Source organism: Alligator mississippiensis, chromosome 2, assembly GCF_030867095.1.
Source record: "Alligator mississippiensis isolate rAllMis1 chromosome 2, rAllMis1, whole genome shotgun sequence".
NCBI lineage: Eukaryota > Metazoa > Chordata > Crocodylia > Alligatoridae > Alligator > Alligator mississippiensis.
The window spans coordinates 103,533,803-103,560,431 of NC_081825.1; the positions used below are offsets into that span (position 1 = coordinate 103,533,803).

Here is a 26,629-nt window from a genome sequence, read left to right on the forward strand (position 1 = left end):
TGAGACAAATGGGAGATGGTCACGCCAATTCCCAGAACATACTCTGTTCTTTAAAATCTTTATATGGCTATTACTAGAAGACAGAACAAATACATGAATGTAATAGAGGAAATAAAAACATGTCTAGCTCAATAGAATCTCCACCCCTTAACTATTCAATGATTCCCCTCTGAAAGTCTGGGGAGAAGTAGTGCATGAGATGTACTTTGGGGTTGGAAACTAGTGTTGCTTCTATTTCAAAGGATTCCTTTGTTGTGACTAAACCACCAAAACAGAAAAACAGAGATGTTTTTTGATTAGATGCTCATAATTGGCATCCTCAGACACCAAAAATAACATCAGATAAATGTGTGAAGTGGTTAACAACCTACACAAAAAATATGTATTTTTTTTACTTGGCTTCATCCGGTACTGCTAACACCAGTTGTCTTGCAACATCAGTTGAAGTAAGGGGTGAAAGTCCTTGGTTCTAGCATGTCTTCCTGAACAAGTAATCTACATGTGTGTTTGTTATATTGATACCTGGGCCCTGCCTTTGATACTAATGCTAGCAGAATATCAGGTACCAGATTAGATCAGGTCTCAAATACTCAAATATATAAAAAACAAAGTAATGGCAGAGTGTCAGTGAAAAGGGATGTCATTTAAATGGGCATTTATTTGCATCTTGTGATTTGAAGTAATTTGCAAATCAGCCTTGTGACTCAGTCTTCCAAAATATTTTGTTAGTCCTAAAACTCTCTTGTGAAACCTACAGTTCCATGCTTAAGAAACCTAAGTTATAATTTGCAGATTTATGTCTGCTTACTGCCTAACACCTTGATATTGAGATGTTTGAATTCTCAGCATCTGGAAGGTATTGTTAAGATTGGTTAAACAAATTGAAACTTTTGCATGATTACAGCTAAACAGTTAATACTTCAGCAGCAACCAACACAAGAGATGATGGTCAGCTGCCTATACTGAGGCTGTTTAAGGGTTAAGGAGACTGTGAGTTTATAACTTCTGACTCTTTGTGCTTCAGTTTTCTGTGAATAACTTTGAAGTAACCTGTTTAGCTTCATCTTAAAAGTGAATTACAAATGTACTGTAGTTCACTATTCAGGTATCTCTTGGTTTACATCTCCTTAATTTTGTGTCATCAGTTAGTGCTAGTATTTAAAGATTCATATATTAATTTCAGATTTTAAGCACTAGGCGCAGCCATTTAATAATGGAATGCTGTTTTTCCCTTCTTAAATCATACTTTGATGTCCTAAACCCTCTAAAACCAAGTTAAAAAAATACACTTCCACTCCTCTAAAAAACCAACCCAAAAGCAATTTAGCAGTCAGGGAATTATTTATAAAGGCTTTTCATGCACAGCACGAATCCTATACCAAAAATGAGTGCAATAGTAAAGTTATTTAAAATTTACATATGACTTCACATTTTTAATGTGCTACATAAACAGTGGGCCAAAATAAAAAAATAAGTTTTTGGTAAAACTCCATTACAACAAGCAGAATTGTATTTGAGAGGAAAACATCGGCGTACTAATTATTTCTCATGTCATCCCCTTAAGCAAGAAAAATATTATTCCAATTCTGTAGACTCATATGTTTTTGAAGTGTACCCAAAAACTTAGCCTGGTTACAGGTCACAGAGAAACCAGAGATTTGTTTGGCATCTTCATAAATTCATCAGGCAGGACAGATTTACTTGAAAATTAAGAACAGGTTGAACTGAGTTTCAGGTTTTATAATAAAGTTCCAAGCCAGGTAAGAACTGAAATTTTGTCCTGAACATTTTACACTGTGGTAATCCTAACTTCTCACTCCAAACAAGAAGCTCAACAAGTCTATTATAATAATTATCCCCACTTTAAAGTTAAGATAACAGAGGAACACAAAGAGTTAAGTGATATGCCCAAACTTACTGACCAGAGATGAGAACCTAGGGTGCCTATACATGTGCTAATTAGAACGTGTCAGATTCATCGAGTCTGCTCCATGTTCTAGTCAGAACACTCTAGCATCACATGTATAAGCCCCCATGGGTTTAAAATGAGCTTTATTTAAAGCTTCCCATGGCCATTTTTAAACACACAGGGGCTTAATACATGTGACTTCCTGGGAACTGCTGTAATTAAAATGCACCCCCCTGCTCCCTTGAGCACATGTATAGGCGTGACTCCAAGGTTTTTTTTACTGAATCAGGCTACCTCTGTACTGGTAAAAGTGCCCAACATTTTCAGAATTATATGTTTAAATGGAAACAACTACATTGATAAATAATAATAGAAAATAGTAAATTCTATACTTCAAAGTAGGACAAAGCTTTTGCATCACATTGGTAAGAAGATTTAACATCCTGATCAATCAGAAAGAATAATAAATGTGATTTATAAGAAAAACTAATATAGAAAAAAAAAAGTGATGGTCTTGATACTGAGTCAAGTTTGCAGATTAGAAACAAGGAGGTAATAAAATGGGTAATGTCCTGTTCCTGACATAACATTATGTAGGGCTGTATAAAATTATAGAAGAGTACATCAGTTCAGTGGTCTTGGAAGAGATCTTGTATTTTTCTCTAGGGCTACAGTATTAAGACTTAAAACTTGCCTTTCAACATCCTGCAATTGGTATAAGAACCTGGTTAAGGCCTTTTAGAGTAAATTTTATTCAGAGGAGTTGGGCTGACATCTTGCCTTTTATCAGCGGCAACTGGGCTATGATTTAGACCTTTGATATTATAGATTTGTCTGCAATACATCACAGGTTATGTTAGTCAAGTATCACCTCCCAAAACTGATCTTTTATGTTGAAAGTGACCCCTTAAGTGGCTAATGCCATGATTTTGCAGTAGCCTGAATGCTGTGACAGTAGAAAAGAGTGAATATTAGAGGCCATAATTTTTAATATTTTACATTTAAAATTAGCGTATGTATTAATTTGAAAGAAAATTTAGTATGTGTTCTATATGAGCCACTGGGCACATCTACACGCAACACGCTATAGTGACATAGCGTTGGCAGGCACAAACCGTGATGCCACAGCTATGTTACCGTAGCAACGTACTTCCTCAGTATAGTGCATTGTTATGGCAACATAGCAACTAAAAATAACCGTGCACCTCCAGCATGGCGTGGTACAGGCTGTTACTGTGCCATCATTTAGGAAGTACTAAATGATGGTGCAGTAACAATGGCACCATAGGGACATTTGTAGATGTGCCACCTGAGTGTGAAATCCTGACCTTAAAGAAGTCAAAGACAAAACTCACTTGGACTTTAGTAGGGCCAGTATTTCACTGTGAATTTTTCTGTTATAACTCAGCAATTATCTATATCTGAATCACTTATGCCTTTCAATGAATCATTACACTTTTGTTGCTATTCTTAGAGTAGTTAATAATATGTTATAATTAGAGTAGCGTGAAAAATGGAGATCTTGGTTTTCTGGATGAACCAAAAAAATGGGAAAAAAATGGTTTGGGTCTGTTGTGTGTGGAATATACACACAGTCATCTCACAGTAGCAGCCACACACACGAAAAATACTTCATTTTTGGATATTGGGCACAAATCTCCCCATGTTTCAAGACAGAAGGAATTTTATTGGTTTCTTCCTAATATTCAGTGGAGATCACATGGTATACTGTACTTACTAGATTAGAAAGATGTTTTTTTTTTCACCCTATTTAACATGGGGGGGGGGGGAACCCCTTGCCTTATAATTGAGCTCAAGGTGGAGGGGAGGAAGAGCAGGCAACTGCTGCAGCTGTGGCCCCAAGCCAGTGTTGGGGCTGGAGTTGGAGCAGGAGCTGGAGCCACAGCAGCCAACTCTCCTTTGCCCTCCTCTGCTACCTATCCATGGTCTCCACTCTCCCCACAGACCCTAGTCTCCATAGCCCTCTCCCCACCCATGCGCCACTTCTCCCTCTCTCCCCCCACACTGTTGCATTCCTCCTTACCATTGCTCTGCACTGGCATGCTCTATCCCGGCTGTAGTCTGGGGCACAGAGCAGTCCTATAGCAGTAGTACTATAGCAGTAGCAGTAGGGAGCTTGCATTGCTGCTACACAGTTGGGCTAGAACAGCAGTGCCAGCTCTGCATGACTGCTACAGGGCCAATCTGGAGCCATGCTCCATGCCCCAGGCTACATCAGTGACAGAGCTTGCAGGCATAGAGAAAAAGTAAGTGGGGAGTGGAGAGACAAGTGGGGGAAGAGACTTCAGGAGGGAGAGAAAAAAGGAAGGGGAGTGGGGACATGAGGCTGCAGGAATCAGAAGCAGTGTGGAGGGAAGATGGGGGGAGAAGGGGGAATTGGGGAAGTCTGAGGCTGTGGGGAGAAGGAGCATGCACACTGAGGGGTAACTGGGGGGCAGACAGCAGGGGGCAATCTGCCGGCCTCTTTCACTGCTTGTCCCACTGCCTTCACACTGCCTCCCCCCCTGCCCTTACCATGTTCTTCCCATGCCTCCCCCACTGTCTGTCCCTCACTGCTTGTGCCAGTACTGCCTCCCTCATAACTTCCCCCACCCCATCGGCAGTGGGTAGGAGCAAATTTAAGATGATTCTCCAAAAATAAGTGTCCCTACATGGAAAGTTATAATACATTTATAAATCTTCCATGTGTAGAAACTAATTACTGGTGGGCGGGGGTCATCTTACGTTCAGGATCATCTTGTATTTGGGTGAATACAGTATGTGGCCACTGGTAGGCACAATGCATAAAGTAGGAGACAATACAAGGTGTTTTCCAGATGAGGACCATCAAGGGGTATTTTTCAAAACCATAAATGAGCATTAATCATTTAGCTCCATTGACTGGTAATCAGAATTGGACACCTAACTCCTCTAGTCCCATTAGAGAATCCCAGCCAAGATATGTTGGCAGATCTTGGTAGGAAGCCTTGACTGCCAGTGCTTTTATTCCTTTATGTTAATGAGAACAACATTTGCCCAACAGAGTTACACAAATAAACACTGGGATAAATTGATTTTTGTTACACACTTGTATTCTTTCTACAGAGCCAGTGCTTGTCTGGTCAGTCACTTAAAATAATTTAGTTTTCCTTGTATGGCTTTGTTAATTCAAGCCAGTTTGCTTGACTTTTCTCCAGTTATGAAATATGGTCAGCATGATATAGAGCTGCCTTCTGCTTCATCTGTCAGTGTCTGGTTTTACATTCTTAACCTATCCCATCACAACAGCAATGATATATTTTAATGATAGAATGAAGGTTAGAATTTGCAGTTTGTTAAAATGCATTTTAAATTTTGCAGTCACTGAGGTCCTGGTACCCAACAAATAGTCTCATACTCCTAGCAAAAGATCTTCTATCCTATCTCCACTGAATATTTGTCTGGGACCAAAATGGTTTTTGTAAATCAGCTGGTCTTATGGTGGTCTGTTAATTTGCAGTGACTTTTTGATATTATCTGGGATGGGGCAGGGGGCACTAGGAGTGGGTCAGCAACCTTTTACTAATGCTGACTGCAGCTTGTGACCCAGCTGCCATTACAGCCTGAAATTGCCCTCCAGCCCCTCTAAGCAATAATGAGCAGAGGCAGCACTCCAGGCAGGCGGCTAGAGTTCCCAGGGGCTATTGACATCCCATTATCAAAACAGAGTAGATCAAAAGGCTGCAAAAACCATAGTAAAAACCAGACCAGATCAGGTTTTGTGGGTTAGAGCCAATCCCTTTGCAGGCTGAATCTAGATCTGGCCCATGAGGTACAGGTTGCCAACACCTGGTGTAGGCATTTAAGCAATATTGTGTTTTTATACACAATACCAGTAACAATCTAAACAATTAGTCCATTAGACCTCCAGTGTATGAAATTACCATTATGTCAAATCTCTCATTAGAAACACAGCTAAAACTCCAAATGCGTACATCTTTCAGGTGTTTCTTAATGTCAAAACTTCTCCATTTGAGACTGTGGTCACCTCAGTCCTTGAATAGATAGCTGGATGGTTCAGGTTCATAACTTCTGTATTACTGATTCAGGAGCAAAGTTGCAGAACCTGTTGGAGGTTAATTGCTTTGGTTCTGTATAAATAGTTACAGTGCATTTATATAGTCCTCACTGGCCATGTCTACATAACACACTGACTGCACAGTTGTTACAGCAGTCATTTAGTACTTGCATACCCAAGTAGTAAATGATAGGGCTGAGCGAAATGGCTATGTTTTGTTTCAGTTTTGGATTCGGCTATTTCAGAGGAAGAGTGGTTTGTTTCAGTGTTTTAGATCGCTGTTCCATTTTGATTCAGCCAAATCTGTTTTGGAGTGTCGGTGCTGATTCGGAGATTCAGAGCAGCCGGGGAGAGGCAGGCACAGCCGGGTGGCTGCAAGTTCTCCCACGGCTCCTCTGGCTGTGCCTGCCTCTGCTCCAGTGGGGGAAGCCACGGGAGAAGCCCCCATGGCTGCCCTGCCCGGCCGCATCCCCCACCTGGCCCCAGCCTCCCAGCACTTTAAAAGGGGCTGTGCCGAACTATTCCCAGGGGCTCCTCTAAAACATTCCAAAACATCTAAAACATTTACAAAACTTTTTGGATGGTTTTGTTTAGTTTCAGAGATGTTTCGGAGCCTTCCATTTCATTTCAGATTTGGTGCTTCAGGCACCAAAACAGGCCAAAACACCTCCGAAATGAAACAGCTGCCGAAATTTCGCATAGCCCTACTAAATGACTGCACAGTAACTGGAGCTACTACACAGTAGCATCCCCGCATGGTGATGCTGAATGCACAGTAGCTCGTTACTACTGCACAGTAGGGTCGTGTCATGATTTGTGCCACACGATGCTACTGCACAGTAGTTACTTTGCAGTAAGCATCTTGTGTAGACGCAGCCACAGTGGAGGGATTTATAAATCCCTTACCCCACACTGGACTGCTTTGAAATGGCCACAAACATGTGCAGTGATCATTGGGTTCCTCAGCATTGCTAACCCTCTGGTTTGGTTGAGCCTATACTAATAACAGTTCGTAGATCTTGCCTTTGTCTGAACTACAACACTTTTGTAGTTCGTATAAGCAGTTGCTGAATGCAGCTAATCCACTGATGTAACTGAATGGGGAGCTGGTGAAGTTTCACTAGGAGACATATTTGTTCCAAAGAAATAAAAGGTGTCACCACATAAAAAGAATCAATATGATATACAAAACAGTGCGATAATCCAGGGCCAGCATCTGCTTTCACATTCATGGTTGACTTCATTGAGAGTTACATGTGCTTATGAGAAGTATTTTACTTCTTTCATTTTCTCATCTACAGCGCTTAGGGGCTCTTTGCCAGTTTCACTTGGTAGTAGGCATGTAAAGCTACTCCAGTAGGAAATAGTGGGCACTTCTACACATTCATTAATGTGCCATAATTACAGCACCTTAAGTTTAGTTCCTGTAATAATAGATACTATTTAATGCACTGTAATCAGTGCTACTGTGCATTAGCATAAATGAACGGGGTTTTTTGTGATGCTTAATGCTCATTGAACTAAGTTTACTGTGCATTAGCACGGCTTTTGCCAGCCACGCTGATGTGCAGTATAATTAGTCCAATGAGCATTAACTGTCTCGTGTAGATGCGCCTAGTATAACCAAATGAAATGGAAGGCAGATTAAAATGATCCATCCTTTGGATGGATTTGGTGGTAGCCTCAGGTAAAAGAACCTGAAATAAAATTATATAAAATAGGATTATAAGGTTGAAGAGGCACTTGCAGCCCCAGGTATTGATGGTTAATGAGCTTCATGCTCTTCATTTCCCCCTCTTCTCTCACCCCTTCCCCCAAAAGACATTGCATCTCAAATCAGCTGTGAAATAAAATCTTACTTGGGCTTCTTGAAACTCATTTATGCTTTTTGGCATAGATTCAGTGCTCTGAGGCAGTATGGGTGACTGGGCGGATGACAACTGAGAATCCTAGGCTTGTTCATCTGGGGCTTTGGAAAAAATGTAAACCAAATACTTTACATTTCCCTTCTGTAATCTGGGGCCCAGATAAAACTGTTTGCCCATTTCAGGTTCTGAAAATGAAACATATTCATACATTCAAAATGTGCATTTCAGGATATACTTTCGTTTCCAACCCTCTCGGAGAGGACCTTTCCAGATTTCAATACATTCAGCAAAAATGCAGTATTGGAGAGAATTGCACTTCTTTAGGAGTTCCTGAATCAGTAACAGATCAGTAACTAGTGAAATCAGACACGTTCACACACTTCATAATTTTACAGGGTTTAAAACTGCACCTTTTTTTAATTAGGATACTCCAGTCTGCCAAGTTGGATGGGGACATGGCAGAGCAAGGATTTGCTACATCTGATTTCTCTACTGAGGGAAGCCTGTAACCAAAGCATAAGTAAAATCTGCCCATTTGCAGCTTTTACCTCTGCTGGGTCAGTCAGATGAGAATAGGGAAGTAGCATGCAGCTCCCTGTTATTCCCCCGCATTGCAGCTGAGACTTAACCTCCTGATAGCTTCTGCCCTTTTCACAGGATTTAACAATTTTTCTGAACAATTTAGGATGTAGGAGAGGGTGTAATTCTGGGCCCAAATCAGCAGAAAGTTTTGCTTGTTTTTCTATGCTGTTCAAGTGCAAAATGAGAGCCTTTGCTGGATGTGTAATTTTCCAAGAAAAGGTCAGCCTCCAGAGGAAAGCAAGAACCAAAGCAAACAAAAATTCTAAAAGATCCCTGACCAGGATCATTGACACTGTTAGGTGAGGAGATCTGGCAGAGAAGAGTTCTTTGTTCTTCAGCTGTATATGCAGAACCTGATTCAAAGCCAGTGATGGTCAGTTTAGTCCTTCCCTTGAGCTCTATGGGCTTTTGGTCAGTTTTTTTTTTATGATGCGACTGACTTTTATTCAGGTTCCTTAGAAAGAAACTACCTGTCCCTTCCTTTTCTCATATCACTTACATTTCACTGAGCCCTACTCCCATAGATCATTTGCGTGCTGAGCAGAAGCCATGACTCGTCCTTTGAAAGGGGTTGAGTATGATTAAACACATGATCTACGGTTGCTAATGATGAAAGACTTGTCCCTCAGAATACTAACAGTGGCGACGTATAGGGGATGCACGTGCATTGGCCGTGCACCCCCTGGAAGCACCAGCCATGAAACCGGAAGTGCGAGTGGAAGTGCACGTCCTTTTTCGCCACTGGTGGTTCTGCACTCGGTGATTGGTCTGCGATCAACCACAGGGGGACTGCCCCCCCCGTTGGCGATCTGATGCCCCCCACAGACATTCACCAGTCACCCATGAATACCAAGATGCTGTGTGCAAAGCTGGCAGGGTTTTTATGGGACAGCACTTAACAGTGGGAGCAGTGTTCAAGAGTCACTGCATCCTGGACAGACAGACAGGGAAAAAAATACTATCAAGTTGAGGGTAAGTCTTTGCTTCGCTTGGCCAACTCCCTGTTGCAAAGGACACTGAAATCCACATTGGTGCTGCAGTAGGTTACTTTTAGTAGCATCTGAGAAAATACCTGTGTTAAGATAAAGGTGTATTTGGATATTTTACTTAGTATTCAATTGAGTTACCTCATAATGGATTGAGACAGTACTCTCCTGTCCTCTGCTTTGACAATATTTCTTATTGTATCATGTATACAATAAATGTGTGTTAGGTGATTAATTCCTTGGAATAGAATTCCAGCACATCAACTGTTGATAACATGGGGTATCATGGGTTAAAATAATATAAAATAAGCATGATAACATGGGGTAAAATATAATATCTATTATGTAAATTTAAGCAATATTCAGGCTTTTTAATATATATCAAAGAGTAAATTTGCTGTGGAGTGTTAGACCTTTTAGCTATATTCCTGTTGATACACACACACAAATCCCAGTGATCCTAATGGGAGCTCTAGAAGTACAGATGAAAGAATACAACTCAGTTACTGAGGTGCAGACCAACAAAGAACTGACCATCCAAAATAAATAAAGGAACTGTGTTCATGAAATAACAGCATGTAAAGCTCTGCACTCTACCCAATTAAAATCAATTAAAACAATATGTGCAGTGCTGGTGCAAACTGACAACCTTATGTACTTCACCTCTGTTGATGGATAAAGTAGACAAAGAATAGTCCAGTCTGTCTTTTGTGCCTTGAGTCTATTATGAATTTGATGGCAAAAGACACATAGCAGGAGCCATCAGTGAGACAGACAGACATGTATTGTTGAATGATTGAGTGATATGTCAGAAGTTAAGTCTGTGAATCAGTAGCATGTTGGTGATAGCATATAACCATCAGGTCACCAAAAGATTGGGAAATGGCAAGGGCAGAAGCTTCTGGAATTCTGTAATGGGCCCCTTACCTCATTATCAAAGAGGAGAGAGCCAGGGGTACCCAGGTGCAGGAGGACCTGGGTAGGGGGCCCATTACAGGTATGGAAAACCCAATGAGGACTATGATTGCCAGGCCTGGTGGGGAAGTGATGGGTTAGGCGACCCAGGCTTCATAAGGACCAGGACCGTAGTTGAGGCCTCAGACTGGTTTTGACCTGCCAGGGAAAAGGAGCTCCCGGGGGCTAAAAGCAAACCCCATGGCACTGGGTACCAAACCAAGTTATTTTGGTTATATTCTTATTTGTTCATATGGTGGTGTGAGACAGATCCAAGCTGGAGAAGGACTTTAGTTTGGAAGCAGTTTGCTTGTGCCTGTGTTCGAGTTTAATACTGGAGGACCAGGAGCGGCTGTGCGTGGAGGCTTGAAGGTTGTGCCCAGTACCTAGGGGTGTGTTGCTGTCATTGTAGGAGGACTGGGATGCAAACCAAAGATCCAAACCTGCAACAAAATAGACTGTGGCTGCAGGCCCAAACCCCATGGGGGACAGGAGGGCGAGAGAGGGCCTGAAGCCCCCAAAAATGAGGGCAAGAGCCAGAGCAGACAAGGCAGGGGCCAAGGGGCCCAGAGCCGGAGAGGGTGAGATAGGGGCCCTGAAGGCCAAGTGCTGCATTGGAGGCTGGGGGGAGCACTCTGAGTCAGTACCCAGAAGGCTGAGAAACATGCAGTGGGGTCAGGACTCTGAACCGAGCAGGCCAAGCTGAGCCTAAGGAGAGGTCCCTACCCTAAGCCCACTAGTTCCTAAGGTAGTAGGGATGTGTAGGGGGCACAGCGGGGTGCATGTGCACCCCGTGAGAGTGCCAGTGCACCCCCTGACTGGCCGTGTTCACTGCTTAGGTGATGGGCATGGGGGGCAGGTGGGAGCACTGGTGCCCCCCTGCAAGCGCCGGCTGGGGAGTGGGAGTGCCATGGCCTCCCAGAAGCGGCCACAGCCACTTCCGGAAGTGGCCACAGTGATTGGTCACGGGGGACCTTCCCCCTCCCCTTCCCCCGCCCCCGGTCAATGGGATCGCTGACTGGTCGGGGGGGGGGGGCTGACTAAGAACTAGTCGCCCATGTTTTAAGGGCAACATCCCCACTTTACTTCAACCTCAAGGCATGGCAGATGAGATAGGGTGGGACCCTGAGAGGCCAGAGGGGCAAGTAAGGCAGGATCCCATTGGTCACTGGGGGTGACATGATGACATGACTGCCCCAGGGCCTGACCTTTCTACAGATTCCCATGGAAATTATGATAAGAAAAGAAATACAAGGCAGTATATTCCAAAAAGGACACAGAAATTAATGTTAAAGAAAACAGAAAGTAATGTGTCCCTTGTGTGGATGCTACATGATAAAAGTTAACATTTTGAACAGAGAAGGGGGGTGTCATTAGGTTAGACACAAACTAAGAGATGTCATCCAGCTGGAGAGATGTAGAATACAGTAATGTCCCTGTAAATCTAGGTCATAGCACTGAGCAAATCAGTATAACATACTAGGCCAGCTTCATTTCTGAATAGTTTCTGTGCAAATTTTGTCTCGGAGCTTTTTCATTAAGGGCCATTTACCGGCACTCAAAAGCAACAGGCCAAGCACTGCAGGCAATTTACGACATTTCATACTAAAATGAATAGTCACAATAAGGGCCTGATCCAGCTGCCTTTAAAATCAATGGGCTTTTGGGCCTTTAACTTTATTTTGTTGTCAGAATACTATTGGGAATCCTTTTTACCCTTTGCTACAACATAGACTTAAAATGGAGTACTTCTCTTTCTCTTTCCTCTCCCTCCTTCCATAGTCTTTTACAAATATGATTGCTCGGTGGCAGTTTTTGTTCAGCTCCTTCTTTGGCACCCCAACCATAATTGCAGTCCTTGCCCCACCTGAGTACAAAGACTAATAGCTCTGTGAGTATTAATTTTTCTAATGAGCCAGAAGGAGGCCGGCACTTGTCTGCCCTTCCGTACAAGTCAGTATGGTAGCCTAGCTGCACTCTTTGCACCCTGCTACAGGCAGTGCCGTAACATCATAGTCTTTCTGTATCTTTGTTCATAATAAATAATATTGCTGTGGCAGGTGGGTCTGAAAAATGCTGTGCTGCAATGTGACACCTTGGCTTTTTTGAGCATCCATCCTTCTGAGCAAATTTTTCTTTGGAATTATTATTAGGACTCTCTGATGATGGCAAAAGAGTGAATTCAGTTTTTAATCTTATGCCTGCCTAAGAAAAAAAACCTTCACCAGAAATTGCGAACACATGCAAACATAACTTTAATGGGGTTGAAAGGGTTAGTCCATAATTCCACTGACTAGAGGATATCTGGATGAGCTATAAGGGTTAAAACAGAAATGGCTGAAGAAGCTTTGAAAGTATTCTTACTGCTCCGGTACTGTGGCTACACAACTCTTAAAGATTCAGAAGACCTTGATATAGAGGCTAGTCTTCAAATTAAAAAACAAGTAATTATTTGTATTTAAAAATTGCTATTTCCTTTTAAAGTTAACTATTCTGTAGAGTTAGCAGAAACTAATCAAACCTGTTCCAATTATTTTTAAAGACTGTTAAAATAATCTTGTATACATGCAAAAAGAGCTTCTGTACAAGAAGGAGATAGTGAAGCAGGTGTGAATTAAATCACATGAACAGGACAGAAACACTGCTTTATCGCTGATGTCACGTTGTGACACATTTATGTCCTTATTTCCTTTTAGCTAAACCCATGTGTTTTCCATTTATTTCACTTCAGATCGGTTCATGTGTTTGTTTGAGTCACAGTCTGTTTTGTTTCAATTCTGTTATTAATAGCCGCTAACCTGTTGAATGCTGCTTCAATACACTTAAATGGCTTTAGAAAATATCAGACAGCTAGTCAGCTATTTCATTGTGCTTCCCATTCCAGTGCAGAATAGGATAAAATACTTGGAATTATTTGGCATAAAACTGTCACATCACAATGGCCATATTTAGCATCTCTTTGTTGTCAAAATACCTAAGTGTTGGCTTTCTTTGCTATTTAAACGCTATTCTATTTGTTCCTAACTTCCCCTGTTTAACAGCAGACAAACCCAGGGAGCACTGAATGAGTCGGATGATCCCGAGACAGGCTGTCTAACTGATAACAAGCCAACTTCTCGTCACTTCTATCCTGTCGCCTTGCTGCTTGTCAGCTCACACTTGCTGGTTGTGTGGCTTATTTTAAGTCTTGCTTTACTATTAGCCAAATATCAATAAACTTCACTTGTGTCCCTTGCTTTTCTACAAACATCAACAAACTAACTTAAAAAAGAATTATTCTGTAAGGTTTATACATTTTCAGACCCAGAGGATTTGTCTTAAAGATACAAATGTCTGAATTGTACAGTGTTTTCATTATTTTTTCTGAAATTTAAGAAGTATACTATGCATCAGGTGAATTATTTTGCTTTTTTGTTCATGGCAAAGCTTCCCTCTGTAATTAGCTCAAAGAAAGATCATTTATATTAGTGTCTCTCTATAAGACAAAATACAGGATCCTGAAAGCTTGAACCCACTTTCCAGACTCCTATTTAGTCTAAAATTTTAAAAGGTTAAAAATTATTTTGCACACTGCAAGCTAACTCTGAACTAAGAATCATGGATGGGACAAATCTGTAGGATTAATTTTTACTGTGCTACTTTCATTGTTATTTATTAGCTGATGGACTCTTCTGTTTTGTTTAACAAATAGGTTATGTTATTACTTTGCAACAACTAACCCTTTTCTGTCAAGTAACTACATGGAAATATAGAATAAGTTCTGTTTTGTAATTAAATTAGCCTGTTTGTAATTGTTGCTTCGGTTGCTTTTACTTTCAAGACACTTTTATATTCTTTTTAACAAAGTCTCGTTTGTGTCTAGATGCACCACTTTGGCACTTGTGACTTTTGTACTGTATGTGAGCAAACATCCTTTCTTTATGAAGCAGAGAGTTGGATCAGGCTGTTTGAAAAGCCATTTTCTCTTTTTTCATTGCAAAGCTAAACATATTGAAATAAAGTAGAAATGAACCTTTCCTTTACAAATCTATAGGGCCAGACTTAATAAAATGCCTTATTCCTAGAACCTGCATACTTAGGGCTTCGTGTAGACTTTAACATGTATTATAAAAAGTCTGAAAAAATATGAAAGGATGTAAAAGGCAAATATATTTCTAAAGTTAGAATTAAAATATATCATTAAATAAATTATTTAAAAATTTTTACTAAACTTTATTTAAACCTTATGGGCAAATATTTAAAAACAAACGAACCCCATTACTGATTTCTGAGGGCAATAACTATATTGGGCCTGGCCTTGGATTTAATTTGTAAGATGTATCATCACTTGTGGAGAAACAAAAATGTAGAGTTCAATTTTTGTTATTTTTACTTCAACTGTTGCTGAAACTCTGCAATGAACAAATAAAACATATTTATTTATTCTGTGTTTCATGAAGTTGTACTTTTTCCCCTTTCACTAGAGAAGGATGCCGCATAGAGAATGTACTGAAGAATATCAAATGCAGAAAATATGCATTCAACATGATACAGCTGATGGCTTTCCCAAAGTACTACAGACCACCAGAAGGGACATATGGAAAAGCTGACACCTAAGTTTACAAAAATGTAATCAGGAACACACATCTATGCTAATTAGCTAATATAAAATTGCTGTTTGTGTATCATGAATTGGGAATGTGTAACAAATCTAGGAATTAACTTCGTCAGCTATCACCGCATCTATTTTAAGTTATAAAAACTAGTCAGTCGCTATGAAAGAAAGCACAACTAACTAAATATGGTCGGTTGAATGTTCTCAAAACCAAATAATATGCAGTCCTTCTGTGTCAGGGATTAAGTTAACCAGATCAAATAAGCTAAGAAGAAATCAGGTCTCATGAATTTTTGGATAGAAGAAAAAATGATGTGGATTGCTGCAGGATCTGATGTTAGTGATTCAAAGGGCGGCAGGCACGGTGGTGGTGGTACTTGGCCCAGTACCTGAGAACTCTGTGAAGAGGCAAAATCCAGTTGGTTGTGCTCTTCTCAGTCAAGGGTAAAATGCATGTCTTGGCTGCTTATGGTCAAAACCCCACAGAGCTCTCTTCCAGAAATGCTGATCTTAGTCTCCCAGTCAAAATTATGTTGGTAATTATATTTTGCTTCTCTATAGAAGCTTGGTAGTTACATAATGTAATTTTAGTAATTACAGCATGTAATTTGCTAATTACATTCTTCTCCTCTGTAGTTTCATTTGGGTGTATTATTCTTTGCTGTCTGTACCCATGCCAAATCCTATTCATTTTACTTAAAAATTAGTCTCATTGGAGTCAGATTATTCATGAGTAAAGTGACCTGAATTTGACCCATATACTCAGTGTTGCTGTGATCAGTGAAACCTCAGTTCTAGCTTCATTTTAACAGTAGTTAAAGTGATTTCTGTATATCACTCAATCCAGATCTTTTGGATGAAAAAAAACTGTATACCTGTAAGATTGTATTATTTTTATAGCACAAAACCCAACATAAGCATAAAAATCAATGTAAATACTCCTTAACCTGTGCACTATGACTGATTAGGTATGACAGCTGATTATATATCACATACATGGACACAATGCTTTAAAAGATGTATTTTCAGTGTTGACTGAGAATTCTAGTGCTTTTCTCAAGTTGTGTCATATTTATTGTGTAGCTGTCATTTGGGTTTTTAGTTGCATCAGATTACTCCCTCTCCCCAACAAAAAAAAAAACACATTAATTCAAAGATTATTAACATTTATATAGACCCTTCATTTAAGGTATAAACAGGTTAGGAAAGGAAGAAAATAATTTTATCCAAGTGAAACCACAATGGAAATTAAAAATTCTTTGGAAAAATATAATTAGCAGAATCAAAATTTAGTGAAGACACAAGCTAATGAATTTCTGCTGTTATAGAAACCACACAAATGCTAATGCACTAGGAACTGTTACCGTATTTGTTTTAATAAAAATACATACTCAATAGCCTGATCCTGCAAAATATAAATGTGTAATGTTATGGAAATGAACTGCTATGTGAGTGGAGTTACACATGTCAACATGTTTGCAAGATCAGGTCTCTGGGCAATTAGTAAAACATAGGGAATGAATTCCTGCCCCAACTCTTGGGGACATCATTGAGCTTGGACTTCATCTGTCTAATGTATATACATGATGAACAGCTTTTTCAAAGCAAGTGATACTGATATTTAAATATTTTGGTAAATTGGTTTACTCACATTTTATGGCTCCTTTTGAGGGGTCTTCTTCTGTCATAAGATATAGAAGTTGTTTTTTTCTCTTCATGTGAGACCACAAAAGAGCCTTTGCAGTTGTTATAGAACCTTCCATAAATACAGTAAATACAGTACATAGTTAAGATTGGGCCGACATAAACCAAAGGGATTTTCTTTTTAGTACTATGTAATTTATTAAAAGAGGTGGCCATTACAGTCTGTCATGTAAATCTGTATTTGTATATGGATTAACCATTATGACCTGATCTGTTTGTTACTTCTAGGTTTATTGAACTGATGGCTTCCTAGGAACAATATAGTCTATGCTGTGAATCTGTCACATTAACACTCCGCATCTTTTTTGACATGTTTACTATAAAAAGGTGACTGGATGTGCTCACTAAGTGTGTAAAACTGCATTTCTCATGCATCTCTGGAAAAAAAAATCCCATGGAATTAAGAAAAGAATGAGAGATTTTTTACACTGTTTTCAGATCAATCTGCCAAATTCTGTGGCAAGGTAAAAATATTACAGGTTTTAGAGTGGTTTATCTAAAGCACCATTCATTTTATCTAAATTAAAGTCCACAGAATTTTCCCCCTCAGAAGAAATAATTCAGGGCCTTTCCTTTTGTGATCTTTCCTCAACATTTGGGACCTAAATTATCCTTACAAAATAATCATATTCTGTTTGGCTACTTTAAGCAGAAGAGCTATATGAGTCATACTTGTACAGGCAGAATTTTGAAGTACACGCATTTTTCTAGCCTTTCTCATCTTAAATATGCCAACAGCGCATTCTTTTGAAACTTATGTTGCCAATCAATTCTCAATATTCCAAGACAATATTAAAAGATGTTTCAGTGAAACACAACTTTGTGCACATGATGGTATCTAGGCTGTCCGGGAGAGAATAAATATTACTTTGTAATCTGACAAGGTTGAAGCTTTGCATGCCAGGTTTTTGACTGAAACACATTTTTACAGATTAATGATAAGCCCCCTGTAAGAAATGCTAATGCAGTTTTCAAGCTTAACATGAGCACTGCTGCTTCAGTACGTTCATGTGAAATATTTGCACTGCTATGGATTCCAAGGGGTTTTGTGGCCTCTAATGGTTTTGCCAGATAAATATTTGTCCCCAAATTTGAGTGGCCAAGTAGTCATAAATGCCAAATTTAAGTATTTTTTTCTTTTTTTAACACAAGTAATCCTATGCAACTACCTGGTGGTTGTAGCTCCAAGAATTGCATGCCTCCCTGTCCCAATAGAGGACATGCAAAAGCCCCCAAGACCACTTGTAAATTTAGCAGAGGATTAGTAGTCCCAAAAGCCTTGAGCAAATGCTTTGCAATGGAGTAATCCAGGCCAAGTGGATTTCCATGGGTGAACTACGTCTATGATATTTGCCAATGTATTATTGAAGAAAACATGGCAGGTCTTAATGGGAGACTCACAGACCATGCTCTGATTTTGCACTGTATTAACTTTTGTAAGGTCTGAAAAGTTCTGTCTTGAGATCTGAACAATCTTTCAAGGGGTAGAAAACAGCCATATTGGAATAAATATATGGCATTTATAGCCAAAACCAGCTTGCTTTCTTCAGGCCAACACTTTACTTAAATCACTGTTGCTACTTGTTTGAGTAAAGTCAGCAGGATATCACTTGCTGAAGTCTGAACAAAGGTGCTTCCCACTTTGATGTTTGTTTAGTGTATTGTTCCGTAACTGTATATATTTTATACTATAGCTAAGTGTTAACATAGCAAACCAGTTTAGCTTTTCCTTTTTTCTTACAATTTATAGAAAACCACATTGTAATATTTTTGCAGTGATAACTGTAAAATTGTTATACTGTGTAATAAATGAAGAAATGACATTGTCATACAGGCAGGTTTTTTCTTCCACAGTCTTCTTTTGAGGAGTTTAGCACAACAATATATTCATTTTAATGTCTATAGTTTAGTTTTTATTAAACGATGAGAAAATAGAGAACATTTCTAATTCCATTATGTCTGTGTAAAGCAGCTCAGATTGAAACAGTAGCAAGGCACGTACTGCAGAAAAATCAGCAATATACAAAGCCTGCCGAAGCCAAGATAATGTTAAGCGATTCAAGGTCTTTTTGCTATGAATGTTAATGTCCAGCTTATTGGCCTCTAGTGCAAGTACAAAAATGAAAATTAAGAACAAACATATTTTTGTGCTAAACTTTTAAATAAATATCAATCAATCTAAACGCATGGTGTTATCTTAAGCTTGGCAATATTCTAACTCATCACTGATGTTTTAAGTGCAAAGAACTGCAGCAAATAATTTATTTAGATCAATACACAATACGCATCTTATTGTCCTCAGGAAATAAATTTAATTTTTATTTTCAGTTCTAACAGATTCTCTGGCAAAGTCTGTAGGTAGCTAGTGTTACAAAGTGGTTAATATATTGAGCATCTACTGGTGTAATTATTAAAGAATCACATTTAAAAAAATTATACAGGACAGAGTGGTGTGGTTCATAAATGTAGCCAGTTGAACATTTTTAAAATATTTAATTTCAGTTGGCCGCTTAAACACTTGTAGCCATTGGATTCTATATTTATGTTTTATTGCCATAAAGAGGGTGATATCCTGGCATGCCATTGGACAGAATTTGCATCTCAACTTTTGGTTTTTTGCAGTTTAAAAAGAAACTGTGTATCCAAAGAGATGTTTACAATGAAGCAAAAAGTGCTTCAAATAATTAACTCTGCTTTAAAAGGGAAAAACGAAACATACTTGAAAGATTAAATATTTAAAAATAATTCATACAATTGTTTCCATAGTTAGAAAAAGAAATATTTTCCCAGTAGCTTGGTGCATTGATGAGTATTTTGTTTCCTTAATCATACAATACATCAGCCATATTTTGCTTTCTCTTACTAGAAGATTCAACTTATTGTTTTATAGCTTCTTAAAGTTTAAAATACTTTCCTTTTTTTTCAAATGCTATCTCCTGAAAAAGTAGCATAGAAAATAAAGCAAGCTAAAAAGAGGCTACAGTATATAACCAAAAATTAAAACATGAAAAGTTCTATTTGGTCATACAAGCTTTGGAATCAATACTGTAAAAATAAAAAAGCTTGTGAAAAGACAGTTATCCAAATTCCAGTGATGACACAGGGAAGAGAAAACATCAGAAGTTTGCATATCTGAAGAATTGGTTAATGGATGCAAAATAATATGGTGCTCTGGGTGTGGGTGGGTTGTTTTGCTTGGTTGGAATTTTTTTGGATGCTGCTGTTCTGATGACCTTCTAGTAGCTTAACTAGCGCCTGGACAGTAGTGTTTGTATGTCTTCCATTTGGTATGCATATATTTCTACTATATATACTTTTAAATTATGGATTTTTCATTTTTTTTATGAATAGTCTGTCTTTCAGATTTTAGTGAAAGAATTATATAATCACGGGTTACTTCTGGTACTTGGTCTCCTTTTGTGTACCTATTCTAATGTAATTGCAAAGATCAAATTGCATATTCTCGCTAGTCAATGGGACAGCTTTTATGAGGCAAAGTAACAGGATTTATCCCATGCTTTGTGTTTATGAAGAGAAACTGATGCACAGCTAGATAGCCTCAGCTCCTATCTTTGTACTTCAGGAATTATCATTTTGTTTTGCTGTGTGTAAGCCATATCCATTGTACACTGTGTGTATATTTTTATTTAAATAAATGTGACTTTTATTTTTTATGTTTCAGACGTTTTGTGTTTGTCATTTATTTTTCATTTTCATGAAAGCATCTAAAAGTAAACTTGCTTTTCCCATCTATCTGCAATCTCATTGCAATTTTCATCTAAGCTTAAGGTGGAATTTATATTTGTTAATAATAACAAAAAGATACCTCTGTGTAATTGCTGATCCCCAGAGGGATAATCTAACATGATAGATGTGGAATCCATATTTCTTCACAATAATGATCTTAAGAAGTCGAAATAGTTTAGTTCTGTACTCAATTTGGTATCAGCTCCATGGGCTCAGTGCTTTCTGGCAGAGTCCAGATTTTAGGAAATAAAGAAGGTTTGCTTTAGGCAATATTCAGTTTGTCTCCTCCCATTGCTGAAGCATAACTTTACTGTACTGGTTATGTTCACAGTGAAAGGTAAGTCCTCCATGGTTCACTGAAATATAATAGGAGACCTTCATTTGTCTAGTTTTGGCTACAGGGTATTAAAATATGTTTCATTATCTACTTACCTCCCATATTTCAAACTAGAACAATGTTCTGTGTATATGTATATGTTTAGTTTTTATAAGCTAGTAAATCTAGTGAGCTGTTAATTGCCCTTAAGTGTTTTAATTGCATTTCAAAAGAGCCAGGAACTCAAAAGTTGTTGTTTTAGTAATCTGTTAGGCCTGGTAATTTTGTATCTAATTAATAAAAATGAATGTATTTAAAAATAGCTCCTATGTTTCTTTGCATAGTACAGACTTCACCATCCATTTAGATTATTCTGCTGTCTTTCTAATGACAAAAGGGTAAAAAATACAGAAAAGAGAGCAAAATTAATCTAAAAATGTAATAAGGTAAGAAAACACAACAAAGCTGAAGCATGCATTTGCTCTTGCAACTTCCCTCCTGTAAGTTCCTTTCCAATGTAGATAAACAGAAGTGTGAATGACCTGAGGCTTTTGATCCATAAATTGCCTTCAACTGGTACTAAAATTTCACCGTTGTCACTGGGAATGATGTGCATTGATTATGAAGGTATTCTTGACATTTCCGAACAAAGTCAATGCTACCATCTTCAATGGGAGCATTAGTTGAGCCTTCTAAGGCTCCGTTTTTATTTATGTAAGTAGCTCTGTGGTCCGTCTGACTTGGCTTGTGTAACGTAATGGGTTTTATTTATCTCTTGATATTTAATCTAATTGTTAAAGTACATCACTGCTTTTCTTACCCAAGAGAGTAGATCCCCTGATATGTGTGTGAGCTGTTCAAATTCCGAGTTAACTTCTTCACCTGCAGGGGAAGAGACATGATTTACCCACAATTTGAGGAAAACTGTCTAAGAAATAATATTTAAGGGCTAGTCAGGATATTGCCTTGATATACATAATGTCATTATAATGTCTTGGAGGGGAAAAACAATAATGTAGGATAGCACTCAAGGGGATGAGGTCATTACAAAATTTAAGATATGAAGTTTGAAAAATTATCCCTATTTAAAATGACGCAATTTTATACCATTGATTTTGGAAGATTATTGCTTATGGAAGAAAACAAAGGTATATTTGCTCTTCATTCTCATTTTCTTGTTGTCAATCATATGCTCCCCCTTTTTATTAACAAACCCTCCCTACCTTTCCCCCCCCCCGCCCCCAACACATTCCTTATGGATTTCTACTTGCAGATCTCTTCTGCCTGAATAATTCTTGATCATTGTGCTTTACAGGAAGAGGCAATTTAAACATTTGATTTGAATAAAAGTAGTGTGTCACACGCACACAAACTGATAATCACATTCGAATTTGCCCTGCACATTCTTCATTGTAAAGCTTCAGGTTTTTCAAATGGGGAGTGGAGGAAGGAAGAAGGTAAGGCCTGATCCTGAAGTGATTAAGTGTTTACAGATACTAACTAACTGTGCAGTAGCTGTTGCTCACAGTTGCATGAAGCCTTGCTGTACAGTAAAGCATCTTGTGTACACACGTTCCTTATGTGCTAAGCTACATATAGCAGTCAGAAAATTGTCCATCATATGGGGTAGACAGTTAATCTTTGTACCCTAGAGGTGTGGCTGGGCTACTGCCAGCTGCACCAATCCAGCAGCAGCAATGGTTGCTATTTTGCACCCTCCCCAAGTTGGTGCCTGAAGCTGCTGGCCTATACTCCCCCATTTAGTTATGCTGCTGCCTATTGTCAGTGACATATTTTTTGGTGGCATCTGTCAATTCTAAGGCTGGTATTGGAGTTAAGGCAGGACTAGACAATTATTTGGCCTGTGGACCACATAGGGAGTTTTACCGAGGTGACACGGGCTGGGTCAATCCCTCTACCTCTCCCTCCCCCCACACAACATCTCACCAAAACTCCTTATGTGGGATGGGCAGGCTGGGAGCAGTGTTCAGGAGTGGGCCAGGCCAGGATAATGGGGCAGGGTCATGGGGTGTGTCAGTGCGGGGCCTGAGGCAGAGCCACGATCTGCCTCAATGTCCCTGCAATGGGTTCAAGTTCTGTGAGCAGGGGCATGCAGGGAACAGATCACAGCTCTTCCCCAGCCCAACCCCATGCTGTCACTGCCCCAAGACCCACAGCCTCCATGGAGACTGGCTGGGAGCCATGCAGGCAGGGCAGTCCAATCACATCCACCTGGCCGCATGCCCTGTCGATATGGCTGTAGCCTTGGTTGATCTGTCGGGAGCCTCGGAGGCAAAGTGCTCCTATCGCATCTGCCCGACAGAACAACCTCAGGGATGGGTCTCCATAGAGACCAGCTGGGAGCTGAGTGGACAGGGTGCTCTGAGTGCATCTGCCCAGCAGAGCACTGCCTGCGCAGTTTCCAGTGGGTCTCTGTGGTACCCGGGCAGCTTGGCTGGGTCCAGTGGCAGCTGGAAGGCGCTGCTGCCAGGAAATGGAGCCAGCAGGAGCACTGCCTCTGCCCCACTGTGCACCCAGGCACATGCCCCCACTCCTGGGCTGGGCAAGGCAAGGCAGAGAGACCTGCCACAGGCTGGGAAAAATAGTTCTGCAGGCCTGATCTGGCCCACAGGCTGTATTTTGCCCACCCCTGAGCTAAGGTGACCTGAGAAATAATGTGATTGAACCTTAAAGAAGTGTGAAAAGCTGAGAAAAAGCTTCAGGCAGGCTTTGAGTAACAAAGTAGTGAGAGTGAACGAGATTTAAAAAGCTGAGTCTAACAAAGCAGACATGACAGCACACTTAAATAGGATTAAGTGATGTCTTTCAAATTTAAATAAATGTTTTTTGGCAAATGATTAGTTTCATTTGCCTTATTTAAATGGCTGTCTGCCTTACCCATAGGCATCTTACATAGCTTATACTATACTGTAATAAACATAACAAACAATAATGATGCTAATTAATATATGGCTTATAAAATAATAAATCCACTTGTATAACAGATTTGCGCACAGAAGAAGATAGTTATCTTGACAGAGATATCTATTATATATTAAACAGATATATTATATAAATAGATAAATACATAGACTGAGATATCTATTATAGATATATAATAAATAGATAAAAAATAAAAATTATTATTTTCTATTATTTCAAATAGTTATCTTGACTTTCACCATTTGTAACTTTAAAAGGGAGATGTCCAGTAACATTTGCAAGGCTCCTACATAACTCTGGAGTTTTTTATCCTGGGACTGAATCTCTTAAACCTCTTAGGCACTGCTGAAAATGTTACCCATAGAAATTAAAGGTCAAATTCTGCCTTCTTATACTAATAAGGCCATTCTGATACAGGTCTAGTAGAATTTGTCCTTCAGAAACCACATAATGGTGCACTGAATCTCAAGCCTCTAGTTAAAAGAGTTTTAAAGAATTTATCTTAGCTAAATAAGTTTGGCAGATAATTAGACACTTAACATTTTCCAGAATACTAGGAGATGCTGATGAGTAGTGATGTCTGTGCTGACATGCCACATAACTTGACTTGGCTCTATGACAAATAGTTTCATAGTTTCATAGTTGGTAGGGTTGGAAGGGACCTGAGCAGATCATCAAGTCCGACACCCTGCCATGGCAGGAAAAAGTACTGGGGTCAAACGACCCCAGCAAGGTGTTCATCTAGCCTCCTCTTAAAGACCCCCAGGGTAGGAGCCAGCACCACTTCTCTTGGAAGTTGGTTCCAGATCCTAGCCACCCTGACTGTGAAGTAGTGCCTCCTGATATCTAGTCTGAATCTATCCTCTGCCAGCTTGTGACCATTATTTCTAGTCTAAATATTGAACTGTAACAAACTATATCTGCATCTTGTGACAGCAGCTAAACTTATTTATGCAGAACATGTATCTGGGTGGAGACCACCCATTCTGGAGTGTTTCAACACTAAGTTTTATGCCCATCAATGACGGCTGTAGTAACCCAAAACATACATTCCCCCTACTTGTACTGGGACTTTCAAAATGGAGTTGTGAAAGATACCAAGCTTTTTATTGACCAATGGTATCCATAAAATTTCAGTCTTTTTGAATGACAGGAAGATATAAGACAGAGTATTTTGCAGCACTGAGGCAGCAAAAGTCTTACATTTTTACTGCTAGGTAATCAAGCATTTCCATTGCAGAATCAGAATTAGTTTAAGGGATGTACAGTGACAGTCGAAAAGATACCTGGAGGATAAAATAGAGTCAGAGAACAAAGAGGTATCTGCCCTAACCTGAGCTGCAATAGCATTTTATATTTTGGATTGTGTTAAATAGTTGTGCCTTCAGTCAAAAAAAAAAAAAAGAAGCTTTGAAGTGATGAGCACTTTGTTGGCTCAGGACTGCTGTAGCAGCCTTAAATTATCAGTTTGTAAGCAAAATCATGAAGAATTATGTGCAGAACATCCACACACAGACAAAAGGGTGGTTTCATTTTAAAAAGCTGCTGGTTCCCAAGCAAAACAGCTTCATGTATATATGTATATAAATATATGTATATGTTGTATGTGCATTTACACAATCACATAAACCTCTGTAAAGCAGGGACTTTTTCAGAGATATGGTTAGCACAATCATTGATATATCTGAAAAGCAACATGCTTGTAAAATTGGAAGGGTAGAGAAGTACAATGTCAAGTTATTAGAAACCATGGGAGAGAATATCGCAGGCATTGCCTCTCATACTTAGACAATCCAAAAAAGACAATGCTGTAAGTGAGAGGCTCCACTAAAAGATCTAGTCCAAAGAAGATATCTTCAGTATGTTAAGTAAGCTAAATGCTTTACACCACTTCTGAGGATCATTTGATAATTTAAAATAATTGTTGCCACCCTGGAAAGAATGAAAAGAGTCCTGATAAATTACCAGTGTGTTACACTCATTGATACTTTTAGCAGATGATTTTTCCATAAAGACTACACATGGGAGAAGGATTTAATGAACACATGGGTACAGAATGAATTGCCTGTGTATTAAAAGTCACAGCCAAAGTTTGTCAAGATGAGAAGCTATTACAACACAATTTTCAGGGTATGTCTTTTTTCTTCCTTGATAAGAGAAATAAGATAGGAGAAAACATTTTAGATAAGTAGAAAATAGCTGCTAGTAGCTGTTTTGTGTGCATGTGTGTGTGTATAACTTTAGCTAACATGTTTGGCTATGAATTTCAGATAAGAGTTGGTTTTAAAAAAGTGAAGCACCCAATTTATATGTATATATTCATGGGCACAGTTAATGGACATCAGCAGGGAAGATGTGCTCCCACACTTTTCAAAAATCAACAGGGAAGCATCAAGCATACCATACAACTCCCTTCTGCATTAAACTTATTAAGTCAAATCAATTTTTATGGGTACATAGGCCAGAGCTGTGGCACTTAATTCCTTTTGATCTTCAGCCTGCTAAATTCCACTTCCCACTGTGCTACCCTGCAGTTTATTTTTAACAGTTAATTTGTTTGGACATCATTAAAAAGAAAATGCTACAACTTTAGAAGCAATAAAGCACTAAACTGCCTGTCAATCTATTAACTCCACAAACAAAGAAACAAAAGGCAGTTTCAAATCTAACAAAAGTGTGACCTGTTCTATTAATGAAATGAAAGAAACAACACACCTGACATTGACTTTTGCCAAACCAGTTTTGCAAATAGCTCCCACCAATTTCCACGCTCAACAACTGTCATGGCCATTAAGCAGTTAGAGAAACAGCATCTTCGGAAGTGACAGATTTTGATAGAAAAACCCTGTTGAGTGGTTCAACTTGTTTTTCGTATTCTTGAAGTGATGTTAACTCTCATGATTTATCTATTACTGTGGGCAGAGGCACACAAACAATGAGCACAGGGATTTACAAGGCATCAGCTGCTC

The 26,629-nt window shown here is 39.2% G+C and overlaps 1 protein-coding gene across 3 annotated transcripts in view; it reads left to right on the forward strand.

Moving 5' to 3' along the window:
* The window catches only part of INPP4B (inositol polyphosphate-4-phosphatase type II B), a 606,962-nt gene extending 586,627 nt beyond the window's left edge, over window positions 1-20,335 (forward strand). The window contains exon 26 of one of the 3 annotated variants that reach the window (XM_059722033.1): window positions 13,398-14,780. In XM_059722033.1, coding sequence (XP_059578016.1) covers window positions 13,398-13,572 — 175 coding nt within the window. In that variant the 3' untranslated portion in view covers window positions 13,573-14,780. Of the gene's footprint in view, window positions 1-13,397; window positions 14,781-14,819 lie in introns of those variants that run through there. The other 2 variants (XM_059722037.1, XM_059722035.1) reach the window with 2 other exon arrangements.
* The last annotated feature ends 6,294 nt before the right edge of the window (window positions 20,336-26,629 follow it).